Here is a 24,092-nt window from a genome sequence, read left to right as displayed (position 1 = left end):
TACAGTTGATAGGTGCAAATTAATGCATTGTCCATAGCTTTGGGGGTTTTATTGGCAAAAGGTTTCTTTTAGGGAAGAATGGAGACTCAGAGGCTGATCATTGCCTGTCCACGTTCAACACTTAAAATACAGTTTTTAGAAACCAGCTTAAAACCTGCACATTTTATCCAATCCACAAGAATTACAGCAACCTCCTGAGATGCCTGAAGCCTTTACCTTGTCACTGCTGTTCTGCAGCTGCTTGTGCAATGCCATCACTTCTTGTTTCAGGCTTTCCTTCTCCTGCTGTGTCAGCTGCAGGTCGGATTTCAGCCGGGACATTTGGAGGTTGGTGCTCTGCAGAGTTTCATTGAGGCTCTGAACCTGGAAAGAGCAGGAGCACAGCTTGGCTTTTGTGGATCAAGATTCCCTGTGTGGATCACGTAGCCCAGGTATTTAGGATTTCTGATAGGAGGAGTGAAGTTTAAAATGTTGATTTCCTCCTTTGAAAATGTTAAATTGAGTTTATTGCTCTCTACAAGTCCCTGACAGGAAGGTGGAGCTGAAAAGGGTCAGGCTCTGCTCACAGGGAACAAGGGACAGGATGAGGAAACAGCCTCAGGGTGTGTCAGAGGAGGTTTAGATTGGATATTAGGGAAAATTTCCTCATGGAAAGGATTTTTGAGCATAGGCACAGCTGCCCAGGGCAGTGGTGCAGTCCCCATCCCTGAAGGGATTTAAAAGCTGGGTGGATGTGGCACGGGTCAGTGGTGGCCTGGGCAGTGCTGGGGGAATGCTTGGACTATTTTATAGGGATTTTCTATCCTCAAAACTCCATAATTCCAAATGATTTTCCAACTTTCTGTTCCAAGCTCACAGCCACCCACTTTGAATAGAGCCACAATGCTGCATTCACCAGAAACATCTTCCAGCCCTGAGCATTTCCTGAGATATCTGGAAAGAAGCTTTCCCTTAAATTGTTTATTCTTCCTGGCAGGAATTCTTCCCACTCCAGGAATGCTCAGCCAAGCAGGGAACACTTGATCCCATCCCTGCCTGGTCAAGGATGAGCCTGCACCAGGACAGAGGAGCAACAGCAGAGTCTCTGCAGCATTTTAGGAATCACCAGACAGAGAATTGGCAAAAGTAACTTGGCTGTAGAGAGAAAAATCCCTCCCTGTGTTAAACAAGTTTCCTTTTATCCTTTAAGAACATCACTTGGAAAGCCCCTCAAGCAGCCATTCTCAGCTGCATGGCATCAGGAGGGGCTTTCATGAGAAAAAACACTACAGAAGATGATCAAACTGCTTTTGTCAGGGTTAGAACATAAATCAGTGTTTCCTACCTTGTCCTGGGAGAGGCTGAGCTGTGCTTTCAGTGCCTGACTCTGCTGCTCCCAGGATTTCTGCTCCTGCTTCAAGCTGCCAATTGCACTCTCCAGGCAGCTGACTTGAGCCACCTGCAATGAGATTACATCAGGAATCCTCACTCAGGAATTTGTTTTTGACTCCATTTCACTTCAAGGGTTACCCAAGAGGGAGTTAAAGCTAAGGAAAGACGGAAAATGCAGGACAGCAAAAAGCCCCTCAGCTCCCTGAATTTCCACACAATGGGATTATTATTTACAATGTGCAGACTGCTCTGCTCCAGTTCAGAGTTACAGTAGGTTAGAGATGCAATAAAAGTCCAAGAACACTGTCTTCCTTGTCCTGCTGCAGTATTTATATCCAGGCCTCTCTTCCTTGCAACGCTTGGAATTTTCTACATAATCAAATTACAGTCAAGCCGTGCTCCAGAATTGAAGCTTTCCTCTCTAAGACCAGCTAGGGAAAAAAAATCCCAGGCAGTGGCAATAAAGCATTTATCTGGCTTGAGGGTGAGGGAAGAAACATCCAGAGAAGTTTTATAGGTTGTGGTGATACAGATATAGGAATTTTAACAGCCTTTTACAGCACATAGTGATGAGGATTTGCACTCCTCTCTTACCTTATCAATGCATCTGTTCAGTTCCTCACTCAGGGCTTCTTTCTCTTTCTGCAGCTTTTCATTTTTAGTGATTAAACTTGAAACTTCATTTTGAAGGTCAGCAAGATCAGGACATCTGGGCAGCTGTGGGAAACAAACCCCTCAGAGTTCCATTTTTGTGCTGTCACAGAGTTGGGCATGAAAGTCAGGGGATGCCCAAATGGTTTGGGTTGGAAGGGACCTTTGAAGGTCAAATTCCAACCCCGCCTCTGGAATAAGCAGGGACACCTCCCACTATCCCAGGTTGCTCCAAGGTGTCCTTGGACACTTCCACAGCCTGTGCCAGGCCCTCCCCACCCTCACAGGGAAGGATTTCTCCATAATATCCCATGGAAATCAGCGTGTGTTAAACACACAGAGGGAAAAGCACTGCACTGCTGACTTCCAATCCTTTTCCCAACTGCCCCAGTGCTTTATCACTGCCTTTCCTCATTCCAGCTCCTGTAATTACACTCCAGCCACAATCCACTCCTTTCTGAATAGGCCTCAGCTGCTTTTGCTTTTTAAGACCATTATCTACCCTGAGCACTGAGTGTTTTACACCGTGCAGAAAATGACTTTGTGGAGCCCTAATCAGGGAACTGACTCATTTGAAGCCTCCATTATCTGTGTTTATTAGCATACTTTTACAGCCAATTGAACTGTGCTTGTACAGGAGATAACTGAGCTCTCCAGGAAATTATCCTCAGACCTTGTGAGACTCCCATATCTCCAGATGGGTTTAGCAACAGGAATTCTCCCTGACAGAACATGCTGGAAGAGCTCACTCCTTAAATGGGCTAAAATGGGTTATCTCCAGTTAAACAGGGAAATGTTCTCCTGTGGATCCCACTTGCCCTGTCTATCCCTTAATTAGAGCTTTAAACCTTTATCTTGACCAAAGCTTCTCTTTGTAGACCCGCTACCCCCAAAAATCTTTTGGCAAAGTCTAAGTGAACCCGACCTTGTTTGAAGAACTGTGTTGCACCTGGAAACTCTTTCAAGAGGAGATACATTCCCTTACATTTATGACCTTTCTTTAAAGAAATCAACTGTTTCCACCTCTTAATTTTCATCCATTAAGAGATGGTGCAAATGAATCTGATGGCACTCAAACAGAATGCCAGTAGGGTTTGGGTTGGAAGGGACCTTTAAAGGTCAAGTTCCAATCTCTCTGGAAAAAGCAGGGACACCTTCCACTATCCCAGCTTGCTCCAAGCTGTGCTTGGACACTTCCAGGGATCCAGGGACAGCCACAGCTCCTGTGGCCAACAGCATGCCATACCTGTTTTGTCTTCTCCAGCTCCTGCTTGAGGATGTGGTTCTCCTGTTCCAACAGATGAGCTTGAACCTTCATTTTTGACAAATCCATCTCCAAAGACGACACCATATTTGATGACTGCAAAACATGAAAGGCTCAGATTTCAATTTAGGAGACTCTCACAGAGCAAAGTTTAAGCAGAGGATGCTGCAGCCACTGGATAAAGCTGAGATAGCACTGAATGAACAACAGCCATGCTGGAAAGGGCAGGGAAATATTTGGCATCATCACTAAGCTGGGTTTTCAAGACCTGCACATTTTTCCCTCCTGGCTTTTTGGCTGCTGCTGTGTTTAAGCCAGCACTTAGCAAAGCTCAGCTTTGAAATCCCATCCCAGGACAGGGATGCCAACTCCAAAGCCCCTGAAGTCCTACCAAATCCTGTACCTTGATTTTGGACTTTTCCAGCTCCTCTTTCAGCAGCAGCCTCTCCTTCTCCCATTCTTCCAGGGTACACTTCCCCTCTTCCCTTTCCTTTTGCTTGAGCACCCTTGCCAGCTGTTGATTGAGATCCTGCACATCTGCTTGGTTTTTGGAGTTCCTCTGGCTGAGTTCTGTGTTTTCAGAGTCCAGCTGTTGGTTCCTGGTCTTCAGATCAGCCACCTGAGCAGGAACAGCAGTGATTTTACACCAGGAATGAGATTTTGGATATTTCCTTTCTATTAAGGTGATTAAAGATCTGACAACCCTCACTCTGACAGTGACTCCAAACAAATAATTTGTCATTAATTGGCCTTAATTAGAGACCAGTCATATCAGTCACCCAACACAGCACTCTTTGCCATGCTGGCATGGATTTTGAGGGTTATCCTAACAGATTATTCTGAGCAAGAATTGTCCTAAGCAATACCAAGATGAGATGGATGTAAAAGGTAATTAATCCTTCTATTCCACCCATTATAACAAGGCACCCCTAAAATCAAAGTAGCAGCCATATGGATACAACTGGCAGCATTCCTAGACCAAGCCAGCTGGGAAATGAGAAGAGGTTGAATCACAATCTCCATTTCCCAGGGGCTACTGCAGAGAATTGCACAAAAACTACAAACCAAAAGGTTTAAACTTTGTATTTCTATGACAAAAACTTTCCAAGTTGACTGTGGATAGTGCTCTCAAGGCTGTAAGCTGGACAATTACAGCTTCTGTCTTATGAGCAGGTCCAGCAAGCCTCAAATCAATCCCAAAGAGGCAATCAAACAGTTATCAAATGTTTAAATTTATAAAGTGCTCGTTTTCTGCGGTCTTTGTGACTATCCAAGGAACAGCTTTGATGCAGTGATGATTTCTACAGAGAAGGTTCTGGGCTCTGGCCACACACCTGCTTTTTCAGGTTGTCCACCATCTTCTGCACAGCCACTTTCTCCTTTCTCACAGCCTCTATCTTCTGCCTGTGGAAAAATGAAAGCTCATTAACACCCAAATCAATTATCAATGTACACAACTGCAAGATTGCACTGGGGGACATCACCTCAAGTTGTGCCAGGGGAGTTTAGATTAGGTATTAGCAAAGATTTCTTCACTGCTCAGGGCAGTGGTGGAGTCCCCACCCCTGGAGGGATTTAAAATCCATGTGGAGTGGCCAACAGCATGCCATACCTGTTTTGTCTTCTCCAGCTCCTGCTTGAGGATGTGGTTCTCCTGTTCCAACAGATGAGCTTGAACCTTCATTTTTGACAAATCCATCTCCAAAGACGACACCATATTTGATGACTGCAAAACATGAAAGGCTCAGATTTCAATTTAGGAGACTCTCACAGAGCAAAGTTTAAGCAGAGGATGCTGCAGCCACTGGATAAAGCTGAGATAGCACTGGATGAACAACAGCCATGCTGGAAAGGGCAGGGAAATATTTGGCATCATCACTAAGCTGGGTTTTCAAGACAAACCTGCACATTTTTCCCTCCTGGCTTTTTGGCTGCTGCTGTGTTTAAGCCAGCACTTAGCAAAGCTCAGCTTTGAAATCCCATTTTATTTATTTATTGCTCAGCATCCCTGTTCTGCATCAGCTTGGCAAGTGCTCAACCTCTCAAGGTGCCCCAAGTGGGTCTTTCCTTGAGGGGAAGAATAATCCCAGGATCAGGGATGGTTCTGCACTTGCCAAAGACTCAACCACTGGAATAATCTGTCATAAGAGCCTCTCCCTGCCTTTGCTGAAGCACAAATAATTGCATCAGGTCAGCTCCTAAGTCCTGTGCGTGTTACTGGGTCACCTCAATGCCTACAGCTAAACCCCTGCCTGGCTCTGGGGATGGGCAGGACAAGCTGGGGCAGGGAAAAGGATGAGGAACAACCTGTCAACCTGCTGGATTTCCAACAGCACCATGAAATAACCCCATTTTGGATCTGCACAGCACCTAACACACGAAGGAGCTCGGAGAGAAGGGATGAACCCATCGTGGCTGAGCCACACAACAGCCTGAAGGCATCACAGGCTGCATTCCCCGTGGAATTCTCACCTCATTTCTTCCCTGGATCCATTCAGCTCCCTCAGTTTCAGGCTGGAAGCGCTCCCTTCCTCGTTTAATAAAGTCACCTCGTTTTTCAGGACGGCGTTTTCCTCGCGCAGCTTCTCGGCCTCACACCTGTGCCAGAGACAGGAGACAAGTGAGAACAGTTCCTGTGGGACACCTGGAGAGGGAGAAGTCCCACTAGTCAGAGCCACCTGTAATGCTTCAAAAACAAAGCTACAATTGCCTTGTTTTATGTATAAATGCTGTATTTATATTTTACATGAATTCAGCAGGAGAGCTCCCCAGTTTGTTCAAAAAACCCCAAAATTTTACAACAAATTTAAAAAAAAAAACAAAAAAAAAACCAAACAAACCTGGACTTTCGGGGCATGTTTTTGAGCAGCTCAAGTGAGTTAAAACCTAAAGTTTCACACTAATATTTTACATATTTTTCAGTCCTTAAGTTAGAAATAACAACTGAACACCACAATATGCAGATTGCCAGGAGAGTGAGCTGTTTCCCCAACTGGAATTCAGAATTCTGGGAACAGCACAGTTGGGAAGTGTCTTTTCTGTCCTCAGGAGACTGCACAGAAATAACTTAGCCATGGTGGGACACCTGAAAGAACAATTTCCTGCAGGAAGCTGGTGCTGAACAATAATTAAACCACTTGTAGCCACTTTATGCATAAAAAAAGAAATCCTTGCTGGAATACAGCAGTTAAAAAAAGTAGGTAAAACCTATGATGAGTATAATATAATGAATATATCTTTTATAAAAATATTTACCATACCCCACCCCTAAGGGGTTCCTAAGTGGGAAAAAAGTCCCTATAATTCTCTAATATTAACTTAAATACTGAGAAAAAGAGAAGCACTTTTAGCATTTCAAATTACCATAATTCTACAGCGTTCACCGAAATACTGAGGAAAAACAGGAGCAATTTTAGCCTTGCGAGCAACATTCAGCTCTGGAAGGGAACAAACCGAGCGAAGTGAATATTAGTAAAAGCTACAAAGCACTCTGGAAGTGTTACCATGGATTTTGGACATGGAAATACAATGGGTTTGTGCTGGAGGACGAGCTACACACGGTGACATCCACACACAGGACAGCCGGCAGGTGCTCCTGCTTAGGTGGTGGGCACAGAGAGGAGTAAGTCACACACAGTTATTGGTTCCAGTGGGCTTTTATCCACGACTAGAGGAGTTAGGAGTCCACGGCACTGCTTGCTACTCGGAGTTAAAGCAGAGTTAAACTAGGGTGGTTAAAGGAGCAGCCAGGGCAGCGCTGGGTTAGTGGCTAACGCCGCGTTACGTTACCTCAGCAGGTCAACCTTCTGCTGCAGCTCAGTGCACGTGCTCTGCAAGCCCTGGGTCACTGCCCTCCTCTCCTCTGGGGGACCCACAGTGTTCTCCTTCACCTGGGGGTTGGGATCCCTCATTCCTGCTTTTTCCATTTGTGTCGTGGTGCTGGCGCTTTGGGGATCCTTGTGCTGCTGGCCCGGGAATGCAGTGGGGTGTTCTTCCAGCTTCCCACCTCTCGTGTCCCTGGGCACACCTGATTTTCCTTGAGCATCTTGTTCTTGGACATCCTCTGATTCTTTAATATCTTCCAATCCTTTCTCTTCCACGAGGAATTTGGCGTTTTCCTCTTCAAACTTTACTCTTCCCACCTCGTTTTCTTCTTGTTCACAACAAAGGCTTCTCAGCCTACGCAGCTTGTCTTCCAGCACTCCATTCTTTTCAATTAACTGCATCACTTCAGCCTTCAGGTCCTCATTTTCTATCTGAATTTCTTCTTGTAGCGACAGAAGTTCAGCCTGTGCCATGGATCTGTCTTCCAGCTCTTCCATCCTTTTCCAAAGTTGAGCTATTACGCTCTTCAGGTCACCATTTGCTGCCCCAGGAGTGTGATCCAGCACGAGAGAGTCTTCACTCAGTTCTTCAGCCCTCTCCAGCTCCACCTGCATCTTCAAAGCATCAGAAACAATCCCTTTATTTTTGGGAGCTATTCTGTGATTTAGCAGATGAACCTTCTGCTGTTTGACATCGTTGTGCAGCGCTTCTGGCCTGGGAACTTTCTCCAGATCTCTCTCTTTTGGCAGCAGAGGCACCCAAGAAAGGTTCTTGTCACAATCCTGGTTGCCATCAGCATCCAGAGCCGCTTGACTTCCCTGGATCCAACACCCCTGTGCCTCAGGGTGGCCACCAGCCCTGGCTTTCACACATCTCTCCTCCAAATCCCAATCCATCTCTGACATTTCTTCCAGGTCTGTAGTGTCAGCCTCCAGAGGCGGAAGGACACTGAAATCTGCTCCCACGGCCACATCTTGACAATCACTGGGCAACCCTTCAAAAGTGGGATCTATTTCCTCCGGTTCTGAGCCAGACTGGGAGCAGCTGGGGCTGGGAGGTGGCAGCTCCTGCTCTGCTGCTTCCAGCCGGTGCTGCAGCCTGAGGATCTGGGCAGCCATCCTGACATTCTCCTTCACTGCCTGCTCGTGCACCTTCTGCAGGTGTTGGAGAACATCCCCATCATCTCCCAGAGGAGCTGCACCAGGAAAAGCAGCGATCTGGCTCTTGGCTTTTGCATACTCACTCTCCAGGACCCTGTAGTGGCTCTGCAGGGCAGAAAAACTCCGTGTTTCCCACTGCAATTTCTGTATTTTCCCCCGGAGGTCTGAGACTTCCAAACCCAGCTCAGCCTTTTCTGTCTCTGCTCTCTCACAAATGTCTCTGTTTAAACTCTCCAAAGCAAGAAGTTTGGAATTGAGCTCTTCTTTCTCTCGCTTATACTCACTGTCCAGTCTCTCCAGCTTTTCCCTAAACAGTTTCCCATTTTGCTCCACTGTGGATATTTGTTCATCTTTCTCCTTTAGCTCTTTTTCATGGTCATTTTGGAGCTGTTTTATTTTCTCCTTCATCTTTTCCTCTTGCTCCTGGGCAGCATTCCTCAGCTCTCTCAGCTCCTTCTCCAGCTGCTCCTTCTCACACACCAGCTTGTTCACTTCTTCCTTGAAGTTTTTCTCCAGGAGATCCTTCTCCTGGCTCAGGGCAGAACAAACAGCCTTCTCACTTGCCAAGCTTTCCTTCAGCTGCTCGTGGGCTTCAGCAGCCTCCTGAGCAATTTCATCCCTTTCAAACTCCCACTGGGATTTCTCCTCTCTTTGCTGCTCAGCAAGCTCCTGCAGCTCTCGCTGGTAACGTCCTTCCAGACTCTGCAAGGTTTCTTCATATTTATTCACAAGTGTTTGTGTGTCCACAGAAAACTGAGTTTCTGCATGAGATGCTCTTCTGTTATAGTCACTTGCCATTTTTTTCCTAGACATGGTTAACATAAGATATTACTAAACTACCTCAGAGATTAAACTGGCTTTTTAGGCTGAATAAAACAAGCTGGAAATGTACTTTTTTTTTTTATCTACTGACTATTGGATGGGTGTTTCTGGGAGCCGTAAGTTAAATTGGAGGCAATGTGGTGGAACTTCAAAAAGAAAAGCTGCCTTGGAAAAATGCAACAACTCATGAAATGTCCTCAGAAAAGGTTTCATGTGCAATACGTGCCCTTCAGTTCCTGTGCTCAGATTTTGGGAGGGCAGATGCTCTCACCCCCCTCACCCCAGGGTGGCTTCAGTTTCTTTTGACACTCCATGTTGGCTAAAAGCACATCCCAGCCACCCCTTTCCTCCTTCAGCAAAGAACTCTGAAAACCCAGAGTTTAAAAAGAATTTGTGGAGCACAGGGATCCTGAACAGAGCTGGAGTTAATCACGCCTGGTTATGCTTTAACACAACTGCTGCCTCTGGGCGAGCTAAAAATGAATCTAAAGATCTGCTTGAGAAAGGTCAGAAGAGAAAAAACCCTGGAGAGCAGCCCAGTGCTGTGGAACAGAGCAGGACACTTGGAATTCCCCAGCAGGGAAGTGTTTCTGCACTAGGTTCACCCCGGTCACCATGCTCCAGCACTGTCCCCACCAGAGGTGACACCCCACAAAGGTGGCACTCACCTTTCCTCCTCCAGCTCCTGCTGGTGCTTCCTCAGCAGCTCTTCCTGGAGCTCCTCCTTCTCCAGGGCGTGCACCTCTGCCAGCCTCTTCAGCTGCTCGTGGAAGCCCTGTTCCAGCTCCCCCTTCTCCTCCTGCAGAGCCTGCACCACAGCTCTCATCTTCTCTTCCACCCAGACACTCTTCTGGATCAGCTCCTCCCGTTCTTGCCTGAACTTCTCATTCACCTGCTCCAGTCTGGCCCTGACATCATCTTCATGCTCCTGCCTCAGCAGTTCCTGCAGATTGGCTTTCTCCTCATCAAAATGCATCTGCAATTTGTTTTTCTCCTCCTTGTGTTTACAGTCGAGCTTCTCCTGCTGCTCTCTGAGCGCTGCTGCCTCGCCCTGCAGCTCTGCTATTTGATTTTTGAGGCCAGTGATCTGCTTTTCCACGACATTCATCTCCTCAGCATACTTCTGCCTCATATCCTCTTGCTCCTTTTCCCAGTGGGCTTTTGTCTCATGCAGCTGCTTTTCATAATGGCTCACCTACAGGAGGGAAAACGGGATGGATTAATTCACTTTCCACAGAATATTCTACAGGGATATTTTCATCAATATTTCCATCTAGTTTTATATATCCACTCCATTGAATATTTTAATTTACACTTCAGCATCTTATATTAATTTCCCTGGAAAGAATGCATAAGAGCTGAGCTTTATTTCTTACTGGAATCATAGAATCCCAAATTGGTTTGGGTGGGAAGGGACCTTAAGATTTACACTTCAGCACATCTTACATTAATTTCCCTGGAAAGAATGCATAAGAGCTGAGCTTTATTTCTTACTGGAATCATAGAATCCCAAATTGGTTTGGGTGGGAAGGGACCTTAAAGACCATCTCATTCCAACACTTGGGATTCTTTGAGGATTTTTTCCTCTACAATACCAAGTTCTCAAAGGTGAAGGTGTAACAGGAGCTCCAGCAGCTTTCCCTTATATTCCTTCTTCCTGTGACCTTTTATTAAAAAGCAGCTTTAGTAACATTTTCAAACACTTGGGAAATGCCTCCTCAAACACCATCTACTTGAAAAATCAAATCAGAAGCAAAAGATCAAATTAGGAAAGAGATCCCCTCATTATTGCATTCACCATCTGGTCCTTCCTCCTGCCTGCCAGAGGAACATCCCAAGGGTTTGTGCCAAGAGCTGTGCACTCCACTCCAGGAACAGCAGTTATTGGGGAAAACAACTCCCTGAATGTGCAAACACAAAATCCTGCAGGTCTGAAAGGCCCAGGAAGTGAACCTTGAGTGCTGACTTATATCTGCCACCCTCAAAAGTAGAAAAATCAGCTGCATATTGAGAAGTATAGATTCAATTCCCATTTCTAGACAATTTTTGCTTTTAAACTGCAGCTTCCTAAGAGAGCTGCTGTGCTGTTTCCAACCCAACAGCAAAGGCAGCCCTTTATTGAAATAATCCTGCAGAACAGATCACAGAACCACAAAATGGTTTGGGCTGGAAGGGATTCCAAAGCTCATCCCATTCCACCACTGCCACTGTCCCAGGCTGCTCCAAGCTCCATCCAGCCCAGCCTTGGACACTCACAGGGATCCAGAGGCAGCCAGAGCTTCTCTGGGCAACAGATGAGCTGGTACCTCTGCAGATATCAGAAAGTTGATGTGTAAATAGAAAACCAGCAGGCTCACCTTAAAGTCTTTTAAGTACACAAGATGGAAGAGAAAGCAAACTTTCTATTCTCAGGTTTATTTAAAAAAAAAATATTTCTGGTCTGAAAACCAGCAAAATGTGGATGTATCTTATTTCTCCTCTAAGTTCCTGCAACTCTGAATTCACAGGGCTCCATGGACCCTCTCCCAGCCCACCCTGGGATCACCTCACCCTCTTAGCTCAGCCAGCTGGTTCTGTGGGAAGAGATTTCCAACCTGCCTCGTGCTGCTGTTTGCAGTGAGGATGTGGCACTTGGGGAGATGCTTAGTGCAGGGGGAATGGCTGGGCTCCATCTGAGAGGGATTTTCCAGCCTAAATGGTTCTGTGATGTTCCTGTGGACACAGGAGCCAGGTGTCAGCTCCACTTACCCTGCACTGCTGCTCGTACTCGCTCCTCATCTGGGCCAGCCTCTCCTCCTGCAGGAAAAACTCTGCACTGGTGGGATCCAGGTCACCAAACTGCAACACAGGAGTGGAATATCCAGTTACCCACCCACCCCACAGCCCTGCTCAGGACAGCATGGATACCCTCCCAAGCAGCCCTGCACTCCCTTTCTCCACTCTGGATTTTTATTTTAAATAAAGAAACTCTGCTTTCCTCCTAGCAGGGAATGAGTAACTTCCCCAAAAAACCTGTCTGCCACCTAGCACAGCTCTCATGCTCATTCTGATTCCAGATCACAGCTTTCTACCTCAGCATATGCACATGTCAGTGTGGTGAAAAATCCCAAGCTTTAAAGAAGGCTGGAAATCCCAATTATGAAACCTAGGCTATGGCTGCACAAACTTAAACATCTTGGGAGAAGCTGATATTCTGAAAGTTTAATGTAATACAGCCATGAACAGCTGTTCACCTCCATTTTCACCTAATTCCAGCAGTGATGCCATGTAAAACCTCACTCCTCCTGCATCATCTTCCCTGAAAGGACCTGCAAGTTGGGCCCATCCAAAACTCTGTGCTGGGGGGGGAAAAAAAAAAAATCCCTGCAGATCTGCAGGATGATTGCTTCGTTCTAAAGCTCCCTGCTTTAGTTAGAATAAAATTACAGCTAAGGTGGAATATCTGTATTTTCCTTAGCTGGAAGGCAGTCCATGTCACCAAGGCAGGCTGTGCCTGGATAGAGACCCCAAAAGCATCTGGCTATCAGTTAAACTGGCAGCTGGAATGTAGCAACTTAATTATTTCATTCTGAAACCCCACTGGGAAAAGGGGGATTTACCTTCTCAGCCAGGACGTTTTCCAAGTTCCTCTGCAGTTTGCTTGCCAGACTTTCACACTCAGCCAGTTTTTCTCCTGTTTCCAGGAGCTCGTTTTCCAGGCGGCTGTTTTCCTGGGCCAAACAAAAAACCCCACGGCAGATCAGCACTTGGAGGAGGAAAAATCAGCACGTGTTAACTCATCAAAATAAGGGTCACTCCCAGTCCAGCATGACACTATTCCAAGCTTCAGGTGATGACAGGAATTATTATTATTCACACACAGCCCACTCCTGCCACAGCAAATGTGAACACTGGATTTTTGATAAATTATCAAAAGGCTTAACAGCAAGTTTGCTTTGGATGGTTTTTTTTTAAAAGAGGATTTAAAACTTGATCAAGATGTTTTACCTCCTGGCTTGACAGCTCATCTGAGAGCTGTGCACACACACACTCTGCACGTGATGGCAGCAGAGATGTGAAATCTCTGGAGGTTAGGAATCCACCAGACCCAGAGAAACCCACAGCTGACACCCTCACAAGGAGGAGGGTGACAAATACTGCTGGGGGTGAAGCTGGGTGGCCACCAAGCCCAGGAGGAGGGATGGGTGATGCCCACCTGAGGTTGTACTCGTTGCGGCGCTCGATGGCGGCGTGGTGATCGTCCACTTCCGAGGCCATCAGGGATTTCAGCTTCTCTGCCTTTTCCAGGTCCGACCGCAGCTTCTCCTTCTCCCTGGCCACCTGGTCAAACCTCTCCCTGGGCAGGGCAGAGCAGAGCCAGCCTGCATTAGGTCAGCCCCCACTGCTCCCCCAAAAAGGGGATTTGAAACATCAGAGAGGAAGCTTGGAAAGATCTCCAAGGGTCTCAACAACTGCATTTGATGTCACTGGATTTGAACCTGTACCCAAACAGCTCTGGACATGTCTTGGTGTCCCCACAGATCCTGAGACCTCAACACCTGAGACCCTCAGCTGTGGTCCAGCTCCCCAGCTCAAATCCTGAAATGGTTTGGGTTGGAAGGAGCCTTCAAGACCCTCTGATTCCAGCCTATGCCATGGCAGGGACACCTTCCACTGTCCCAGGCTGCTCCAAGCCCTGTCCAGACTGGCCTTGGACACTGCCAGGGATCCAGGGGCAGCCACAGCTGCTCTGGGAATTCTATTCCAGGACCTCCCCACCCCTCCCAGCCAGGAATTCCTTCCCAGTCTCCCATCCATCCCTGCCCTCTGGCAGTGAAGCCATTCCCTGTGTCTTGTCCCTCCATGCCTTGTCCCCAGTCCCTCTCCAGCTCTCCTGGAGCCCCTTCAGCACTGGAAGGGGCTTTGAGCTCTCCCTGGAGCCTTCTTTTTTCAATAGAGGAACCTGCACAGCGAGCCCAGCACGAAGTCAAACTGTGGTGACTTTCAAAGGGAAAACATTGGGATTTACAGTGGATTTGTGCCTCACCTCCACATCTATCACACGACAGAACCTCTGCAATGCCCCAAATCAGTTTGGATTAAAGGTACTGAACCTCCAGCAGCCTCTGCCCTGAGCTGTGCATTCCTTGGCCATCAATGACCACTGTGGACAGCAGTGACCACTCCCAGACTGGGAACAGCCTGCTGCCTTAATTTTTAATTTTTAACCACATTTTTCTGCAATCCTTGGAGGTTTCAGTGTTTTTCCCAGGCAAAACAAGGACAGCTGGAAGTCTGAGTGCTCCAACAGAGAACTGAGCCTTCCAGTGCCACCCCAGTGCCCCTGGGAGCACCACCATGCCCTCAGCTGCTCCTCCAGCTCCTGCTTGGCCGAGCAGAGCAGGGAGCAGCACCTCCAGCCATCCCTGTGACTCACATCAAGTGCCTGATCTCTGTTTTGAAGCTGGCCAGGGCTGCCTGGTGCACCCCATTCTTGGTGATCAGGAGCTCGTTCTCCAGCGCCAGCGTCAGCTCCGTCAGGTTCACCTTCCCATCCAAGCTGAAGTCCAGAGCCTGTGGAAACAACAAATCCTTTGAGTGGAATGAGCTTCCTGCAGGAGCCTGGAGACATTTCTGCAGGGATTGACAGGAGAGAACGAGCAGGCTCAGAAGAGATCTTTGCTGGCTAATTAATCTGTCACAAACGCCCCGAGGGCAATGAACCAGACATCTCTGCCAGCTCCCTCCAACAGAGCTGCTGCCAGCTGTGGAGAGGGGAAGTGTCCTGGTTGTGCTGCAAGACCAACAGGAAATTAAGGCCAGGACTGATGAATTGCACTGATTCCCTGCAGGATCTAACAAGACTGGACTCTGCAGGGATCAGCTGCTGCGAGGAGGTGGCTGGGGATGCTCGTGTCAAACAAAACCAGCTCTTGCAACAGAGGCAACACAGAGGCAGCACCAAATCCCCAGGTGAGAATCCCACCTCTCAGAAAGCAAGTTATCAGCAGCAGCTGCTTGGAATTTTGTAAAATCCCAGAATGGTTTGGGTTGGAAGGGACATTAAAGGTCATCCAGACCCCAGCCATGGGCAGGGAAACCTTCTACCATCCCAGGCTGCTCCAAGCCTTGAAGAAAGGCCTTTTCTTTCCCTGGAAGTGTTCAAAACCCATATGGATGTGGCACTTGGGGATGGGGGTCAGTGGTGAGCAAGGGTTGAGCTGACAGCTGGACTCTTCCAACCTAAATGATTTAACCTAACCCTGCAGGAGCACAAAGCAAGGCACTTGTGGTGGGGCTGAAACACTGCAGACACTGGAGAAACCAGCCCAGTGACACCAGTACAAAGCAATTTTCCAGTGGAAAGCAACAAAGTGAAGGTGGCCACACAAATCTGGTGAAGGTGGTCCCACCTTCTCAAACAGTGCAAGGTGATGAGTGAGTTTTAAATCCTGAGCCATGGCAGAGGCTATTCCAGCCTGGCTCTTCTCTACCCACATGGATATTTAAAATCCAGACGAATCAGTCATCTTGTTGGGAATCCAGTGATGGCCACATGAAATTATCTTCTCCCACCCACAGCTTCTAATGAGATGGACAGGGATGGATTTATTCAGGTACCTGATTTCATCCCCGTCACCCTTTTACTCTGTCTAATGGAACACTGAGGACTGGGCAGGGTTTCAAGTGCTGTCCTCCACCTCAGCACAAGCAATAATTCAGGTCACCCCAGTGCTGAGAGGTTTGCAGGTGCAGCTATTCAGGGAGGAAAAGGAATTAAATTGCTTCCTAACAAATGTAGGTGACCTCTTCAAGCTATGCTGGAAATCAGAGTGCATTTTTATCATTAAAAGTGATAAAACGGGATGCACCATAAAGGAAATTATTGGAAATTTCCCAAAACTCTTGTCACTAGCACTGGGAATTTTTCTAGAATTATAGAATGGTTTGGGTTGGAACAGACCTTAATGATCATCCAGTTCCACCCCATGCCATGGGCAGGGACACCTTCCACTAGTCCAGGCTGCTCCAAGCCGTGTCCAACTTGGCCTTGGACACTTCCAGGGATAGAACAACCACAGCTCCCCTGTGGGAAGTTTTAAAAGGGGAAAAACCAGGGACTTTGGAAAGGAAAAAAATAACTCAGCGTCCAACACAGGGAGAAAGAAATACACATAAAACCAGGGGTGGGATGCAGCTGGGGGTTACCTTCAGGATCTCCTGGCTGTTCTCTATGCCCTCCTGGTGCCAGCAGTCCAGGACCCCCTCCACACAGCCATAGCCCATCCCATCATCCAGGCTGGAGAAGAGGGAGAAGCCGATGGTGCTGGGCATGGCCGAGGGGGTGGTCGTGCGCCTGCCGCTCTCGTCGAAGGACTGCCAGAGAGGATGAGGATGATGAGGAGGGTGTGACAGGGCAAAGGCAGTGCCCACAGGGCTTTATCAATGGAATTTCCCTAGGCACTGCTCCAGAGATTAAGGATTAAGCTCTGTTTTTCCTCGCTGCCGAGCAAAACCCGGCGGGAGCGTCGCTGCCGACCTCACGGCACAAGCAGGCACTCGGGATTTAAAACAAATCCCGGGAGGAGCAGGGTTTCAGAGCTGGCCTCATTGCTCCAGAAGGGTTTTCCACTGTTCGTTTTTGGTTTGGAATGTCACTTTCCCTAAAACAGCTGCTGGGAGCATTTGTAGAGTGGTTTGGGTAGAGCCCTCAGCTTCCAGGCAAAGACAGAGAGCAGATTTCAAATGCTCGCTCAGAAAAAAAGCAAAAGTTGGAGTAGAGATGTGGGACCTGCATTCCCCCAGCCTATCCCAGGCAGTGCTTCCCCCTGCACCCAGTTTATACTGGATGCCCCATCCTGGAAGTGTTCCAGGCCAGGCTGGATGGACTTTGGAGCACCCTGGGATAGTGGAAGGTGCCCCTGCCCATGGCAGGGGGTTGGAATGAGCTTTAAGGTCCCTTCCAACACAAACCCCCCTGGAATTCTACAAGGCTCTACCACTGCTCTCCACAGGTTGCCAGAGCTCTCTCCAAGCCATAAAACTTCAAAGGGGAGCCGTGTCCCCTTTCCCATGAGGGTGTTCTGTGTTTTGTCTCCCCCAAAAGAGTTTTTTCTGAGCGAGAATTTGAAATCTGCTTTTGGAGCAGGGTATGCCACAGCTCAGTGCCACCAGCTCCTGCCTCACAGCTGCCCCTGCAGGGACAAACACTGAGGAAGAGGAGGAGACAGGCTGGGTGGGAACTGTTCAGGAATTCTCCTGCTCCTTTTACCCCAGGATTCACCTCTCACTTCCTCACCTGCATGGAGAGGTGGCGTTTCAGCTGCCGGTATGGAGTAGAGGCTGAAGGGGTGAGAGATTTCCCATTTCTAAACAGGCCATAAAAGAAATCCTCGATGCTCATGGTCCCATCTTGCTCCAGGTTATGGAGCACCTCTTCAAGCACCTGCAAGGAGACAGAAATCATGTAAAAGGGCAAAAGAATCTGGCACAGAGCAAACATTCTATTCCCAAGGCTCCAAAAAGAGCAAAGCGAGAGCTACCTGCTACATCAGCCCAGCACATTTCCATATTTTCCATGTGGAAAACTGCAGGCACACATACACCACGAAGAAAAGCTCCTGGTCATCTTGGAGCTGCTGTTTAATGAGGCAGCAGGAAAAAAAAAACCTCATTCCATTCTGCTCCTGAGCCAGTGTGACCTCAGGAATTCAGCTTGAGGTACTGAGACAGATGCCAAACCATGAGCAGCTGGAAGTGACCAGGCAAAAAATAACCCCTAAGACACTGCAAGGTTATCATAAATCTGTTTGATGCTTCAGGGCATGCTGCTTTCTCAAAAGTAGGACTGGAGATGTTCAGATTAGTCCCTCATTATTTCTTTGTCTACAGTTTATCTTTTCCATTTTCTGCCTTAATGCCCTGAAAACATTTCATTGTGGATGCTGCAAAGGAATACCTGGCTCAGGAACTTGTTTTGTGGAGGAAATTAATACAAGCCATGTTATCTTAAGATGCAAAAAAAATCTGACTTTTTTAATAAAACTAAATCCTAAGTTGACAAGACCTTTTTTTTTTGTTAAAGATTCCATTTTCTCGTGGGCTCTCACTGCAGGACAGAAACACCCACAGGCCTTCACAAAGCCAAAAGCAACCACCTATGAATATTTAACCCATATTTGCTGTCTAGCTAGAAAATTCCCAGGATTAAGGAGACATGCTTGGAATCCAAGCCACGCTTTTAAATTCCAGACCCCTCAGTGATTGCGTGAGGAGAGACGCACGCCACGGCTCAGCCTGGCAGTGCCTTCTCCTGCAGCAGCCTGATGGTCTGGGACCAAAAACCTCGCTGGAGAACCAGCAGCTGGAGCTGGAAACCCCTTTCCAAGCATCCACCTGTGCTTGTGGTGAAGCCCAGGAGGGATTTTGGGGGCCCACACTAAGCCCAGGCAGGGGCAGTGGTGAGGTGGGTCGCTCACCTCCCCGGCCGCCGCGTGCAGCCCGTGCTGCTCACAGATGGAAACCAGCTTCTTCCTGTTCAGGTGGCCGTCCCTGGTGATGCCCAGGTGCTCACAGACCTCCTGAAGCTTCTCCTCGATCCAGTCTGGGCTCGGTGAGGCACCAGGGGAGGCGTTCAGGTCGTCTGGGTTCCAGAAGCGCAGCTGTCCTGGAATGGGGGACATTGCTCCGGTGTCTGGAGTGAGGAGCAGATCTGGGGGTTCTGCACCCCACAGGGGAGCTGTGCTGCAGTGGGCAGAGCTCCTTCCCAGCTCTGCAGATCCCAAGGGATCACTTGTCTGGGTTCATCCTACTCAGAGCCCACTTTGGGTTTCAGGATGTGGACACTGGTCCCAGCAGTATCAGGCTCTGGCAGGAGGTTCTGCTCAGCATTTCACTCACTTTGCCACCAGGGGAAGGAGCCTCGTGGCCAGAGAATCATGGAATTGCTGAAAAAAACCTCTGGAACAAGTGCTGGAATTGTTGGGAAAAAACCTCCAAGGCCATGGAGTCCAACTGTTCCCCAGCACGGCCAAGGCCACCCCTCACCCTTGTCCCCAAGTGCCACATCCACACAGCTCTTCATTCCTCCAGGGATGGGCACTCCCATGCCTGACCAGGCACAGCAGCTGGGGCTGTGGCCAGGAGGATCTTTGGGAATGTGGATGAGTCTGATGGCCAACATGAGCTGGTGGCCAAGGAAGAGCAGCAGAGCTTCCTCAGCTGCTGGCATAGCTGGGAAAGGCACCCCTCCTCCTCCCCTGGGCTGTTATGGGATCAAGGGAGCTGCAAGGCCACCTCCTGGAGCTGGAAAAGCAGCTTTAGGAGAAAAAAAGCTGGCCTCTTTGGATGGGGAAGGAGTTAGAAAGCAGCTGAAATACGGGAGAGGTGCTGATGTAATTAAAAGGAAGTTTTTTGATGACGAAGATGGTAAAACACTGGCACAGGCTGCCCAGAGAAATTTCCCATCCCTGGAAGTGTCCAAGGCCAGGCTGGACAGGGCTTGGAGCACCCTGGGATGGTAGAAGGTGTCCCTGCCCATGGCAGGGGTGGGACTGGATGAGCTTTAAGTTCTCTTCCAAACCATTCCAGGAATGGGACTGGATGAGCTTTAAGTTCTCTTCCAAACCATTCCAGGAATTTATAACTCTGTGACAATTAGGGAACTTTTAATGACTGGTCCCTGCTGACATCTAGTGCCCACCAGGCTCCACTACAGCCAGAGCCCCCCGGGGCAGGAGTGGGGAGCAGGACAGGGCTCAGGGAGACAGGAACACCCACAGCAGGATGAAGAGGGCAGAGGGGGTACGGCACAAGATGTGCCCTACCTTAACTTTCATCCCCAGCTTGGGGGATGCCCCAGCTGCACCTCCCCAAGCTCTGGGATGCTCCACACACCCAGAGCCCCTCTCCACGTGCTCCTCTGATCCCTCCTCAAAGCTGAAATGAAACAAGCAACCCAGGTGCTGCTCTCTGCTCTTACCCTCGGCCTCGTACTCCTCGCTGCCTCGCGTCTTCCAGTGCTGCGGAGAAAACCAAAGGCTCCTGAGTTATTTATTGCAAGACATCCCCTGAATGAAAGAGACTCTGGGATCAGCAGCCAAGGAGCTGCAGGGCTCCAGCAAAGCTGCCAGGCTTTCATCTCCCTGCAGGCTGGGCTGGGAATCCAGGGCTCTTTGATCCTGCCTTGTTCTGGTGGCTCTCTGGTGGGGAGAACCCAGAGATGCCCAAAGCCCCAAAAATGACCCAGCAGAGGGGACAGATCAGAGCTTGGCAGTGTGCTGGGGATCAAGGGAGAGGTTTGCCCTCTGAGCAAACCGTGCTGCTTTTCTTTGAGGTGTTGATGGCTGAGGGGATGGGGATGCAGGGAAGATCATAGAGCTGGGTTATCCCTGGCCCCACACTCAGCCAAGCCAAATTCAAACCTCCTCCACCAAGTGCAGCTCTGTATCAGGAGAGAGCTATGCTGTCAACAAGCCTTTCACTGAGCTTAACAGAGGATAAAAAACCCACTCTATGGTGGTCTTAAACCACCCTGCTCCCTCTGGCATCATCCCATCAGCTCAGGCAGCACCCCAGGAGCACAAGTACAGCATTTAAGGTGATTTCCTCATGTACTACACGTTGTCTCATCCCTGCCACCCTTGTAGCAGCCCAGGGTATTTACTCCCACGTGATGCTCCACAACATCAACTTGTGGTTTAGCAGTGGCAGATGTTGCTCCTGCAGTGGTACAAGTGGATACTCCTGCCTGCACGTGATTGATGGATTTGGAGTCAAAGTCAGCCAGGACATAAAGAGGCTCTAAAGCATCACAGAAAAGTTCAATACGTCTCATTCAGATTACAGCTAAAAGCCATTAATCTACAACGTTGCCATGGAAACTGAATTAAGTCACTGGACTTTTTTTAGCTCTGCTGCTGTTCCCGTTTCAGCTGCAGGACCAGGCAAGGGCCCTTTGCTGCCACAGCATCACAATGTCCCACGAGGGACAAAAGCAGGAGCTGAGGCAACAAGTGCCACTAAATCCCATCCCTGGAAGTTCTTTATAAAGACAACAGCAGAAGCCTGGCACAGGGTGCCCAGAGCAGCTGGATCCCTGGAAGTGTCCAAGGCCAGGCTGGATGGGGCTTGGAGCAGCCTGGGATGGTGGAAGGTGTCCCTGCCCATGGCAGGGGGTGGAACTGGATGGGCTTTAAGGATCCTTCCAACCCAAACCATTCTGGGATTCCATGAAATTGCCATCTGAAAATGCAGAAAACTTTGTGCAGAGAGAGGGTTGGCTTGGGTGCCAGAGATATCCCCCTGCAGCCACCCATCCTCATCCTTGGGGACAGCTGGGACACTGAGGGGAGCCTGGCAGTGATGCAGAAGGCAAATCCTCTGTGTCCAAGTCTTTGTGCACAAGCAACATGCACACTTTTATATAGAATCAGGTTAATCAAGCACCAGACCCCCTCACTTCAAGCACTTTCAGCAAAGCCACACAAGCTGCTGCTGTCCCATCCCTGGAAGCATCCAAAGCCAGGTTGGACAGGGCTTGGAGCAGCCTGGGATGGTGGAAGGTGTCCCTGCCATGCCAGGGGGTGGGATGGCATGAGCTTTAAGCTCCCCTCCCAACCCAAACCACTCTGGGATTCTGTGAAACCACAACAACTCCATCAACCCCAACAGCCCAAAGAGGCTGAACAAACCCAGGGGGGTTTCGGCTGGCAGCCCCGGGGTGCTCGTGCGACCTCCCCTCCCTCCCTCCCCTTTGTGCGCTGGGGGCTCGGGGTCAGCCACCACCGGGAGGGGACAAAGAGGGTGGCACATCCCCATGTCAGGCCCTCATTGTCCCCTAGCCCCGGCAGGGCTACAGCTGGCCCGGGTCAGAGGCAGGGGACGGCAGGAATGCGTTGTCCCTGGGGAGGCGCGTGCGGAGCAGATGGCTCTGAATGCATCTGCAGCCTGTGCTCTGCCCAGAATGAGGCAGCAGCCACCTCTCTCTCCCCCCCTGCCATCTGCTCCAGCCAGCCAGACCTTTGTTCTCCCCTGGAATATATTGCTAATTAAAATGATGATCAGCAGCACATGCCACGAGGTGAGCCCTCGCCCCAGTGCTGATGGATTTTGTTCTTCCCAGATCCACACTGCAGCTCCCTGGGCTGCCTGAGCAGAGAACCCCAAAAAAAAAGCTGTCAAATCCCCACACCCTGCTTTGCCAGGTGCCCTCAGCTCCAAAGCACCAGTCACACCTGGTGTGTGCAATGCAATGAAAAAGCAATGCACTTTTTCTGGCAGCAGGCACTACCATGACCTGTTTAATCACAAATCCTGGCTTTCCAGTGCTGATGGATTTTGTTCTTTCCAGATCCACGCTGCAGCTCCCTGGGCTGAGCAGACACCCCCAAAAAAAAGCTGTCAAATCCCCACACCTCGCTTTGCCAGGTGCCCTCAGCTCCAAAGCACCAGTCACACCAGCAATGCACTTTTCCTGGGAGCAGGCACTATCCTGAGCTGTTAAATCACAAATCCTGGCTTTCCAGGACAGTCCCACTTTGGGAGTCTCACACTGAGGACCCAAAAGCAGGAGTTTCAACCCGAGCCTCCCAATGCCAGGAAACAATCCATAAACACACAGAGCACGGGAGCAAGTGGCACTGAAGGGACAGAACTGGGATGTGCCAGCAGATTCTAAAACCTCAAAGCCAGGGCTTGGAGCCACCTGGACCAGTGGAAACTGTCCCTGCCCATGGTGGAAGGTTGGAATGAGATGGGTTTTAGGGTCCTTTCCAACCCAAACCATTCTGAACCTGCAAGCAGGAGGGACCTCTCCCAGAGCAGAGCCAACAGCTGGGGAAGGGGAGGTGATGGATGCTCCCCAGTGAGGCTTGGAATCAGCACAGCCAGCACCCATGGGGACAAGCTCCTGCAGGTCAGAGGGACCCTCAGGAACCCACCATCACCCCCTACTCACAGCAGGGTTAGTGCCAAATCCAGACCCAGCAGCTCATTACCTTATCCCGCAGCACCTGAAACCCCCGGGGGATGGAGGTGGAGCCTCCCTGGGCAGCCGGCCCCAGAGCAGCCTTCCAGCCGTGTTTACCAGGGAGGGAGGGAGGGAAGGAAACTCTCAGACACAGCCTGAGCCCTTCTAATTGGCACTGCTTGGGAGCAAGCACCAATTAAGCCACGCTGCCCCAGTTCTCAGGCCAGGCAGAGCCCGGAACGCCGGCGTGTTTGTACACACAACAGCAGAGAGCTGGGCAAGGGCTGCTCCCTGGCCACATCCCAAGGAATCAGGGCACCAGGGACCCCTCAACACCTTCCAGCAAGTCATTCCCACGCATACCAAGAGGATCTGCTTTGGAGGTGCTGACAAAAAAGGGATTTCACAAGTTTAGCCTGACTTTTGCTCCACTTGCAAAGGAATTAACCATCCCAGCAGCCCAAAAGGTGCAACAAGCATTCCCAGCAGGAGACTGATCCAGCCCCCACAGCACAGCGTGGCTCACACCAGCTGGGTTCATTAACTGACCTTGTTAATGGACTACCCTTCTACACCTCCGTGACAGCTAAAACCAAGGGGTAAGATTAGAGCAGCCTCTTCCACCAAGGACATCGCTTCCCTGGGGAGTGTGGGCGGATTAACATCGATTCCAAGGTCAGGGCAGCCCATGTGGTCAACGCCAGGAGATGGATGAGCATCCCTGTGGTGCTGAGCAAAGGTCACCAGGAGCAGGGAAAAGCAGCTGGGAGTGGTGGAAAAGCTTTTCTTTGAGGTGTTGCTTTGGTGGTTTTTTATCATTTTTAAGCTCAGCTGCATAGGAATAACCCTGAAACCATGGGAATTGGAAACTCCCTCCTTGCTTTCTCACACAGGGCTGGGTGTCTCCCTGCAACAGAGCTGCAGAGGCTCCCAAGTCCAAGTGAAGCCACGAGACAGGGGAGGGAGAAAGCAGCAGTGCTTCTCCTTCCCAGTGGAAAAACTGCCACCACATGCTCCTGAATCAACAATACTTGGCACAGCAGGGCAGGCT

At 49.4% G+C, this 24,092-nt stretch overlaps 1 protein-coding gene across 1 annotated transcript in view; it reads right to left on the bottom strand.

The window, feature by feature from the left end:
- The window catches only part of NIN (ninein), a 57,637-nt gene that overhangs the window by 11,737 nt on the left and 21,808 nt on the right, over positions 1-24,092 (bottom strand). Inside the window, exons 5-22 of the mRNA XM_041458511.1 lie at positions 20,054-20,093; positions 18,552-18,739; positions 17,372-17,518; positions 16,282-16,449; positions 14,510-14,646; positions 13,289-13,429; positions 13,081-13,156; positions 12,693-12,803; positions 11,842-11,931; positions 9,762-10,288; positions 7,076-9,076; positions 5,759-5,884; positions 4,621-4,690; positions 3,690-3,905; positions 3,269-3,382; positions 1,966-2,088; positions 1,325-1,438; positions 217-363 (exon numbers count right to left, since the gene is read on the bottom strand). Of these exons, the coding sequence (XP_041314445.1) occupies positions 217-363; positions 1,325-1,438; positions 1,966-2,088; positions 3,269-3,382; positions 3,690-3,905; positions 4,621-4,690; positions 5,759-5,884; positions 7,076-9,076; positions 9,762-10,288; positions 11,842-11,931; positions 12,693-12,803; positions 13,081-13,156; positions 13,289-13,429; positions 14,510-14,646; positions 16,282-16,449; positions 17,372-17,518; positions 18,552-18,739; positions 20,054-20,093 (4,536 nt within the window). The remainder of the gene's footprint in view (positions 1-216; positions 364-1,324; positions 1,439-1,965; positions 2,089-3,268; positions 3,383-3,689; positions 3,906-4,620; positions 4,691-5,758; positions 5,885-7,075; positions 9,077-9,761; positions 10,289-11,841; positions 11,932-12,692; positions 12,804-13,080; positions 13,157-13,288; positions 13,430-14,509; positions 14,647-16,281; positions 16,450-17,371; positions 17,519-18,551; positions 18,740-20,053; positions 20,094-24,092) is intronic.

Source organism: Pyrgilauda ruficollis, unplaced genomic scaffold (genome assembly GCF_017590135.1).
Source record: "Pyrgilauda ruficollis isolate IOZ18807 unplaced genomic scaffold, ASM1759013v1 scaffold129, whole genome shotgun sequence".
Lineage (NCBI taxonomy): Eukaryota > Metazoa > Chordata > Aves > Passeriformes > Passeridae > Pyrgilauda > Pyrgilauda ruficollis.
The sequence above is the reverse complement of the archived record's forward strand: the minus strand, read 5'-3'. Positions and strand labels throughout refer to the sequence as shown.